Source organism: Styela clava, chromosome 6, assembly GCF_964204865.1.
Source record: "Styela clava chromosome 6, kaStyClav1.hap1.2, whole genome shotgun sequence".
Taxonomy (NCBI): domain Eukaryota; kingdom Metazoa; phylum Chordata; class Ascidiacea; order Stolidobranchia; family Styelidae; genus Styela; species Styela clava.
In genome coordinates this window covers 18,578,412-18,589,594 of record NC_135255.1, presented here as the reverse complement: position 1 = coordinate 18,589,594, position 11,183 = coordinate 18,578,412, and the positions used below count along the sequence as shown (strand labels likewise).

The 11,183-nt window shown below is 36.3% G+C and overlaps 1 protein-coding gene across 1 annotated transcript; it reads left to right on the top strand.

Moving 5' to 3' along the window:
- Window positions 1–6,101: 6,101 nt before the first annotated feature.
- LOC120331973 (uncharacterized) lies at window positions 6,102–10,971 on the top strand. Its single transcript, XM_078113450.1, has 6 exons — window positions 6,102–6,153; window positions 6,815–6,961; window positions 7,241–7,480; window positions 8,607–8,831; window positions 9,959–10,052; window positions 10,748–10,971. Exons 2-6 carry the CDS (start codon window positions 6,928–6,930, stop codon window positions 10,932–10,934), a joined length of 780 nt encoding a protein of 259 aa, XP_077969576.1. The 5' UTR covers window positions 6,102–6,153; window positions 6,815–6,927; the 3' UTR covers window positions 10,935–10,971.
- The last annotated feature ends 212 nt before the right edge of the window (window positions 10,972–11,183 follow it).

Here is an 11,183-nt window from a genome sequence, read left to right as displayed (position 1 = left end):
GACTTGACAAATTATAAAAAAGGCTTGAAAAGTTTAAGAATTGCGGGTATAAACGATTAACAGGTAACTTCGTGTCACAATATTATATGTGCATTATTTCTGTTTGATTTGCATTTTGCCTATTACGTAACCAATCAATAATTAATATTGAATGTTATTACAAACGTACCAACGGACAGAAAATGCACGTTTCAACTTAGTATGGAACAAATAATCAAAAAAATCCTCGCCTATTTTGAGATCATTGACGTAAACAATATTACGAATATAGGTGATTGATTGATTAGGTTTATGCAACAGAAATGGAAAATTACGGGGTATTTATGAGACCACTGTAGCATACAACTCAAACTAAGCAACTAGTATAATTTACTGAATAGTGAGTCTTTTACTACTAATTGCCACTGAAGCATTGTTTTTTTGTCCATTCAAAACTCAGAATAAACTAACAAAAAGTTGAGCAAAGTTTCACAACTTCCTTCCATAAATTGATAACTTCAGTAAAGAACTCACTTCTATCCGGGTATAACATATGATGAAGGAAAAATGTCGCGTTCTCAAGATATTCTCAAGTGTCTGTAATAATCTATTATTATTTCTATGATTGAAAATAACTATTTATAACTGTGTTAACAGCATAATATAATCTAGTCTAACTGCCATCCCGAATATATATGATTCATAGCATTTGTCCTCATTGGAATGACGAAATTTGAAGTAATAATAAAGACCAACGATTTTATTAACTTTCTCGGTCCTGGGTTTCCCATCCTTTACACGTCTGATGACGTCAAATATACCGTACATTACAGAACTCATTATATACTACTGATAGTGAATAAAACTTGTTCCTTTTGACTAATACGCCTCAGTGAAACAATTAATAACGTTGGTCCTAATGAATCATTATAACTTGATTTATTGTTCGTTTAAAATGGCCTTAACACAATAGAAAATACATTACGCATAATTAATTTTCGATATAAACAATCTCATTTTAATGTTATGATGTCTTTTAAATCAATTATGAAGACAATTCAATTGAATTATTACTCCTAGCAATTGTGTTCAATTTGTCAGAACTCATTCTACAAAAACACAATAAACTCGAGTTGTAAAACGCAACGGATCGGGTACAATTATGACTCCAGTTTGAGAATGTTCGCTGCCTAAATTTCCTGACTGACTATGAATCGCCTGAAAAAAACTCGAGTTTTATTGTGGACTAATAAAACTTGATTAATTCTGATTAGCCTACGAATTGACGTTCATTCTAATCAGAAGAAGTAATTTTGTACGACTATTATTCTTTAAAATAATGTGCTATTATTCAAGTGAAATTAATGCAATATGGGCAAACTTAATGAGTAGGTGGGGCGGGGTTATTTTGATTTAGATCAATATATTCCGTCTATTACTATCCTGGTGTAATGTATTAAGTGGGTTTTAGTTCCGAAGAAATTTATCGTTATTTTTCAATTCTGTCAATCAAAGTTGGATGACGGAAATGATCCAAATCAGCTTTGCTTCATATTTACCAAAGGTTATACCAGGTTGTCCATAAAGCCCCTTTACAATTTCAATTTTAATATAAAGTTCTTAATATATCTTAACCAGGTTTGTTGGTTTTTGATAAGTAATAATGATTTTTGAGTATTTATACTTTATTTAACACATCTGCGAGAGCCAAAACAATATATATATTGTATCGATAAATTCCCTTTGCAATTTGAAATTTTTTTAATACCTCCTGAACACCCTATACGTTGTACATGTTCATGTTTAACATTACACTACGCGCACGTGCACGAAACTTAAAAAACAATATTATTTTCAGACCCTTGTTTTCATAAATCCTTCATTCTAATAAGAATTTGCTCGAATCCAGGTCATATGTTCTCACTCGGAAAGGAACAGAACTCAATGAACACTCGCGGGAACGTCATTGAAATCCTAGGAGCTATCAAAACTATTCGCAATCATTACGGTGCAACGTGCTCTTTTACATGGCTTACCGAACCTGTAAGCTTGCGACCCCTTCCAATAAGTTAAAATTTTCCGCGACCTCCGCTTCACGTTCACAGAAGCCTAAAAAAGTACCACTATATATAGTACTTTGTGTGAAATTGGTGTACTCTTTGCGACCCCTAAAACTCGTTGCGCGCCCCCAGTTTTGGAAGCCATTTTCTATCACATAACTTTGGCAATTTTCTAGTGACCCTGAAACAGCCATAAACTTCTGCGTCTCAAATGACAGTTTCAGTAACTGTCCCAAATCACAAATCTTCCAAACTATAACCGCACTTGCTGTGTCAACAAACAAAACAAACGCAATGACATGACTAAATACCAAAGCCGTTCTACAAAATTACTTGCAAGTCATGCTTCAAAACCTTGAAACAAGTGACAGTTTTACCCATACGTAATAATTGCTGAATCTATTGCAAATATATAATGACATATAACGAAATCCTGGCGTACTGCCTGATAACTAAAACCATCTGGCACATTTAGTACATAAATACATGACAACTCGCATTAAAGCATTTGACTTATAAGTACGTGCAAAAGTGTGTCTATTTATAAAATTTATCATCGCTATCTATATACAGTCATGTCTGGAGTTGACTTCCGTAAATATAAGCAAGTCTATTCGACAAAGTTGAACGGCATTTAAATGAGTATTAAAATTACACAATTTTTTATATTTTTGGCTTTTTTTAGGGTGGGAAATTACTTTTTCTGAGTGGGCCGGTTACAGATATTACACTTGGTTACTGGGCCGGAGGCTCACAACCCAATAAAAAACTATAAAAACGAGTTCATTCCCAACAGCTAGGTTAACGTTTATATGATAGGAAGAAGCACAATGTAACATTCGGGTCATTATGGCGTGAGTTTCATCGATATAGTCGTAATTAAGGCAGACACAAATGGGTTGGATAAAACTTTTCGATGGGCCGGATCCAGCCCACGGGCTATTATTTATCCATATTTGGTCGCGTGTAGTGAGTGATAATATCAATAAATTTTACTGTTTGATTCAAGTTCTGACAAAGTTGGACGGTATTTAAATAACAATAGTCAAATTACTGATAATTCGTGTATGTTCATTGATAAAGACATTGATACAGATGGTGAATATATGGCAGAGATGTGCAACATTTTTTGTCGGTGGGCCATATAACCAACTTCAGACATTTAGCTGGGCCACACAAAAAATAGATTTTTTAAAGTACACAACAAAATATAATAACAAAATACCGCAGCAAATACATTAGAGACAATTTTTGACATAACAAGGGCCACACCAAATTGCTTGGCTGGCCGGGTTGTGGCCCTCGGGCCGCCTGTTGTACACCGCTCATATATGGCCACTAATCGCCGCTTGTACGGTTTTCTTCAAGAAAGAATGATCCGCCGCCACCACATGTGTGTTTTTTTTATTTTTTGCATTCATCATTTTTAATTTCAAATAGAGCTTGTAACTTTGACAAGTAATTTGTCATTGGAATTTATCAATAGTTGTATTTGAAACTATCAACTGGCAAACGGCTTTTCGTTTACATTAAATTAGTGAACTGGACAATAATGCAAGCACACTGAAATGGCGTACGTTAATCATAGCTTTTTGTGTCTTCGTGAAATACTATTGCTTCATATTTTCCATTATCATTTTAAGTCTTGCCTTTCCAACGTCATGTTTTTAAAAATTAGTTGTAATACCAACTCTCTCAAGCCTTCAAATTAGAGATGTGCAACAAGCGGCCCGGCCCGCCAAGTCATTTAGTGTGACCCATTCCAACACTCCCCATAAAGCATAAAATCCTAACCAGACAGTTTATGTTTTAAAAGTCCATTGGTAAAATACACAATGTTTTTTTGCTATTGCCACTGCGTTAAATCTTTCGCCGTTTGCCCGGTGCCTTTATTACTGTATGGCTAAGTAATATTCTCTTGATTCTTAGAAGTTTTTAATTCGCGGTGTACAACTATTTTTTGTGCGGCCCAGCCAGATGTTTGAAGTTGGTTATTTGGCCCAACGACAAAAAATGTTGCACACCCCTGTTTTAGATGCACAGGAAGTCACAAATTATATGTAACTTCATCTAGTTCCCAGGTTCAATTTATCACGTTCTGAAATATACTTTATACTAAGTATATGGGAACGTGGTCTACATAGTATACTTCTATGAGTTATATGTACTATCAATTTGAACACAGACCACGTCCATTATATAAATAGCCGAATAGGAACCAAGGCTGACGCCTACGACCAATAGCGACACTCTATAATTTTGACAATTAACTCAACGATATACTCGTGCCTGTACAGTGCTATGTATAAAATGTTATTCCGCGTACTCGAGTTTGCAGTTTCGATCGAGTGGCTTTTCTATGAACAATATATGTCACGTATTATAAATATATAATATTGCGTCATGATCTGCCTCGACTAGGGTTGGGCATTTTGGAATACCTGATAATTTTAAAATCGAATTGAATTTTTTTTTTAATTCAAATATAAGATATTACGTCATGATCTGCCTCAATTAGGGCTGGACATTTTCGAATACCTGATGATTTCATAATCGAATCGAATATTTTTTCGAACCGAATTTTGAATATTTGGGAGTCAGTGGGGCATAAGAAATTGTATGTATTGTATAAAAATTGTATTTTTATTGTAAATGGTCCTGTCAACAAATGCATTACTGAAAACATAGAATACATCACTCAGGCGGATTGCCGAGCGTTCACGCACAATAAAAAACACGCAATTCACCTAAATCTCACTAAAGAAAATGGTCATATGTCAAAATTGCGTTGAAAAAATAAGGCTGCAATAAAATAAATAGGGAGTTCATCTCGACCACAGGCGTAAAAAACAAGCGGGCGGCAATTCGAAATTTTCCTTTGAATCGATTCGAATAATTTACTATTCGATTCCAAATGCCCAGCCCTGGCCCTGACGAGGCGTGTTATGAATGTATCATTTTGCGAAGCCAGAGAAATTCTACCTTCGATTCCGCGCTGTTACAAAATTGGCACCGGACAGGGTTAAAAATTTTTGACTCCTGACACAACTCTTTGCTCCAATTCGAAGTTTACAATTTCGACTTAAATACTCCTATAAATACGAACATGAGTTTTGACTTCCAAATTCCAGCATTGGGCAGTTTGTAGACACGACTAGCAACTTATAAAAACGTCAGACATCGGCCCGCTAGTTCTGGTCATAGAAGACACTTGCAATTTGTTTACGGCGCATAACCTGTAATGATAGATTACCAAATAGTTATCTGATTGAATAAAGCATGGATCTGTTTCCTACAAATATTTAAATCAGGGGTGTGCAACCTTTATTAACATAAGCTTCGTAGTAGTTGCAGGCACAAAAATTTTGGTTATTGATTATATGACATTTGTTGTTCGCACAAGCTAGCTGTTAACAATAATTTGAAGGCTTTGCAATACAAATAGATTCCAATTTGTCGCACGTACTAGATTAAATTAAAACTCGTTTCGCGGGCCGTACACCATTCAAAATTTGCTCTTCTTTGCGGGCCGCTCAATTTTTCTTGTGGGCCGCATTTGGTCCGCAGGTTGCACACCCCTGATTTAAATTATCAGTGAATGATGATGAATTTACAGAAACACTTCGAATCAGATGGTAAAATACAGACTTAAATATGAAGAATTGACATAAAATACTACTAAAATTTAAGTACTATACAAAATATATACAGTACCTAAAGGGACTAAAAACAATATTGCCGTTCCCTACAAATAGTAATTGTTTATAACTTGAAAACGGTCATGTCTGATCAGCATCATATCTGGGCTACATCGGTATCCCAAGCAAGGCCTTAATTATCAAATCCTCATAATTATAGCGTTAGTATACACAACATCAACACCACACAGAAGAGAGCTTCCGGGGATACTCGATCGGGAAATAGTAGAATTATATACTCACCGCATATGGCACAACCATGCGTAACCCTTACCATTCAGTCATTTGAATGACAATGTGAATTACCCCGTATACCTGGAACGCATCTCTACCAAAGTCTATCTTTTGCTGGGCATAATTTCCATTACGTTTTTATTTCCTTGTTATTCAGCCAATGTTACTGCTGGTGCAAGCAGGTACGTTTGTGTTGACTGAAAAAAAATTGCGGGCTTCAGTATTTCTACAGTCGAAAAACCTAAAGAATGTGTGAACCTGTTTAGCATGATTACGATGGGAAGATGTGGGACAGGGGTTAAAGTAATAATTCACAACTACGTGGGTACTCCCGTAGTGCGTGTACCAGGTTAGGGTTGGGCCATAATTTTATTCCGATTTTCCTTATTTTAGTTCTATTACGAGTTCGGAGACTGTCTGTTTTAGCCAAGTGAATATACCCCTTGCCCATAGGTTTCAATCCAATTACACAACTTGATGTAAAGAAGGCGAACAAAATTAGGTAGCTCACTATTGGTACACACACTTCTGGGCGCCGATAGATTTAACAAGTCAGTTAAAAAAGAGAAATATAATCGTATTAGTGTGCAGAAAGACTCGTGAATTACTCACACACAGTTCTGGAGCGCCAATATCTGACAACAAAAAATATGGGCAATGCCGTTAGATTATGAATCTGTTTCTCCAAGAGTACGACAAAACTTGATAGAAACTAGAGACTACAAAAACGATGATAATTTGCGTTTTGAAACGAGATTCGAATAAAATCGTCTGACTTATGAAAAGAAATGTAGTCTTTTGTTTATAACCCTCATCTTTGTTACATTAATTTTTTTTTTTTAGATAAAACGACTGGCAATTTGGTATAGTCGATAGCAAGGCTGTCCAATTATTATTTGGCTCAATATAGAGATGATTTTTGAGAGCAATAAGAAGAAACAAAGACGAGAGACATAATGGACTACGCATACCTTTTGCTTGGCATGGTTGGTAAGTAAGAAGTATCCAAATTCCTATTTTTGCAACATAAAACATTCTGATATCAATACAGTGGTGTTACCAATGTCAAGTTAATTATTGTCATTGCAAATATTGAAGTGCGTTTCGTTAACACTTTTTATTGGTTTCCATAGGATAGAATTGGGATAATGATAAAATGTTTTAAAAAAAACACGAACGTCTCACGCTCAGTCACACGAAAGTTTCTCGTCGCTAGTAACTTCAAGCAAAATTGATATTTGTTCTGAAAAGGATATACACTTTTTTCAGGCTATTTATTGAGCGACGGTGTATGTGCCATCTGCATGAAGAAACAGCGTGAAACAATTTCTGGCCAGATTGACAGACCCGATAAGAATGCTGAAGGGGATTATGATTGTGCTGAATGGATTCTTCCACACACACAATATGGGAAAACTCATTCGCTCGTTATACAGATGGTGGAACTAAATTTGGGATATTGGACGAATGACACAAATTACAAATCAGCAGGCCTCATCTCTGTTGGGGGTAAGCGTATAAAATACAAAGTGTCCTTAAAGTCACTTACAGTTTCAATTTTTTAGAAAGTCAGTTCTCAACATATCTTTACCAGGTTTGCTGTTTTTTAATCAGTAATTGTTTGTAAGTATTTTTACTTCATTTAATACAACTTCGAGGGCCGAAACAATAAATGGTATCGATAAATTTCCTTTGCAATTAAAAAAAAAAAAAGGACTTCATGGACTCCCTATATACAGTATATTAATAATTTTCTTAAATCACGAAAGTGTGTGCACTAGAAAAATATGGATATGTAACTGAGATTCTCATGGGTTGTTTCACACTTTCACCGAAGAAGGCAAGCGGCCATAAATAGATATGCAGCCACTGTGCTGTTGAAGGCATTGGGAACATTTGATTTCCGCTCTTGACTACTAAGTTCGTAGATTATATCGGGGTGTTAAAAAAGTAACGCAAAATTAAGAGAAGTAATTTAAATGCTACTTAAAACATTTAACGACTGACACCTTTTAACAATATTGAATTGCGGTTAAATACCATTTAAATATTTGACGGCTGACGCTTTTTAACAGTTACTTTTTTAACGTTGCCATGACGAAAAATTTTATCTTAATTTTAGGTAACTCTTTTAACTATCTGGTCGTATTTTACATACTATAAGCGCTCTTTAAATGAATAGTTAAATTTTCTCAAAAATTGATTTTGTGCGGTATGGGTCCAATGTATGGATCGGGCAGTGCACTCAAAAACAATACGGGTATTGCTTTAAAACTCGTTGTGTCGTGTAGCCTGATGCGCCTTATATATGAATGAAATCCCAATGTAAGCAATTTATTGACAATGCACCCTATGGTCCTTGAAATACGATAATTGAAACTTAGAAAACAGCTACTGAGAAATTTACGCGGCGCTGCGATGTTACTCATCGCTCTAAGCGTCAGGAATACCCCCGCCACGCCACCTCTGATTACTCTGCGTGGGTTCGCAGGTTCGAGTCCCATGCGGAGGTAGGTATGTGCGAGAAGATTGCCTGACCGGACGAGAGGCCGTGGTTCGCCATATGGTTAAGCCGTCTTATCGGCTTTCGTCTCCCCCGGGATAAATATGTAAATTCTATCCTATTATCCCGCAGGCGGAAACTTGGCAGATAATTCGACCGGTGATTGCCATATTTATCATCCCCAAAGGAGTGACTGTTCCGTATCCGGAGAAACATTGACGCCGTGTACATCAGTTTGGCATCATTATGGGGATATAGGAGACGATGTCAAAATCGAGTACAAGCCTTCGAGGAAGAACAGCAGACGATCGAGGAAATGGAATTTTTCAATTGAATATGAATACATTAAATGTGAAGGTACGAGCAATCTTCACACGTGGCAATTTAATTCTAAATGTTTAATAATTCAGCCTTCGATGACTTAACACGTAGCATCCTTCTGTGAATAGCAGTCTGTTATATACCAAGTAACACTTAGGGCTCTGCATTTTCGAATACTTGATGATTTCAGAATCGAATCGAATGAGTTTTTCGAATCGAATGTCGAATACTTAAAAGATATGTAATTGTATAACTCAAGGCCCAAATTACTGAAAACATTGGATCTATCACTCAGACAGTTCGCTGAGTGTTTAAACACAATAAAAAACACATTTCAATAAATGGCTAATAAGAAACGAGTCATACGTCATAATTGTATTTCAAAAATATTGCTTTACTACAATTTTTCCTCAACCTTAAGCGTCCAAATAAAAAACAAGATGACGAAGATTCGAAATTTTTGTTTGAATTGATTCGAATTATTCACGATTCGATTCGAAGAACCCAGCCCTATAGTACGAAAAAGTTATATACTCCTAGCTTTGCTTTCTACACCCATCTGCCCATAACCGGTTCTCAACCATTCGACTGTGGCCGATTTTTGGGCCACATAAACATTTCCAGATGAGCCTATTGTTATTGATGATTTGAAATGATTCATGCTGCTGCATTTTGGCTTTGGGTGTTAGTACTCAATTTGGCGCTCCCGAAGTATGTGAACCAAGATGGTGGACACCGGAACCTAGTATGTCTACCAGGTTAGGTCACAACTTTATTCCAAATTTCCTTATTTTAGTTATATTACGAGTTCGGGGACTAGCCAAGTAACTCTCGTAGTATTTATACCTGAAATTATGGCCAAACCCTGACCTGGTACATATACTACGTTCAAACGTCCGCCATCGTGGTTCACAAACTTCGGGAGTATCAAAGTTTCTATCGTTGCGAAAAGAATTTTCTTGTATCTTCCCTCTCATGAAAAAGTTAATGGGCCCCGGCTTTTTTTGTGCACCAAAAGTGGCCCACGAAAAAAAAAAGTTGAGACTTACTGATCTTGTGGTAAGACCACTTTTAATGCCAGTAACCCCCGGTCTTTATCTATATGCTTTATATTTTTAAATATTTTATTTTTCATACCTTTTTATGCAACTCAACTACAACAGCGGATCAACAAAACCTTGGCGCAGTTGGGGCTGCAATTACCTTTGGAATGATTTCTGCATTGGAAGCATTGGTGCTGATTGCTGTTGCTCTGAGGTCAGTCGGTTATAATACAACAGTTGTCTCAAAAATGTCGTGTTTCACTTATCCCACGTGGGGCGAGTTGGAAAAATTGGGACACGACATTTTCGAGACACCGCAACATATGTGGAGAAACTCAAGAAATGTGTGTACCAGTATGTAGATAACTAACTGAAACCTATGGACAGGGGGATATTCACTTGGCTAACAGAGACAGTCCCCGAACTCGTAATAGAACTGATATAAGGACAATCGGAATCAAATTATGGCCCAACCCTAACCTGGTACACACACAACGGGAGTACCGAAATTTATACCTTACGATTCTCTACATAGTAATAATATACATTTTAGTGTTAAATTGAATTATTTTTTTCTGTTCATTTTGTTCGACTCTTAAAATAACAACTTATGATTTTGTCCATAGAAACGGAATCTATATTATTGCCATTGTCATTATTATCAGTAACCCTAACCCTACCTTTTTAGTCATTTACTACTGATACCTACCTTTTTAGTCACCGATACCTGTGATTCGTACCTTTTTAGTCGGATTCATAAACCACTATCTGATATTTACCTCAGGCGCATTGCCTTATAAGGCGCATAGTCGATGTTTGAGGAAAAAGTATTCAAAGCGCGCCTTAAAATATGGTAGCTATGATATATTCCATGTAGACTGTGTCACCACGTATTACTACTATTCACAGATACAAAAAAGGAAGAAACATTGACGCCCGTGGCAACAATGCAACTGTCGCTCCATCAACCAACACACACGAAGCAAGAGATTGTGGTGGAGATTTGGACCCTGATCCAGTTTACCAAACTGTTGAAAATCTACGTGCAGAAATGCAACCTGAAACTGTTGTGAACGAGATTTATACCATGACTTAAGATTTTAATTTCTTTAAAAGACAACGACTATCTTATTTTTCATGAAAGACAAGGGCAAAAGTATATATCCCAATTAAGCATTTAGTTTATCATACTGAGATAAAGAAACGAGAATGTGACTTTTTGTGATTTTTATTTTGCTTCAATCAATTGTGGGCACTCCAGAAGTGCATGTACTAATATGGAGATGACTAATTTTGCTCGCCCACTTTACATCGGGTTGTGTGAAGGGACTGAAAGCTATGAGTA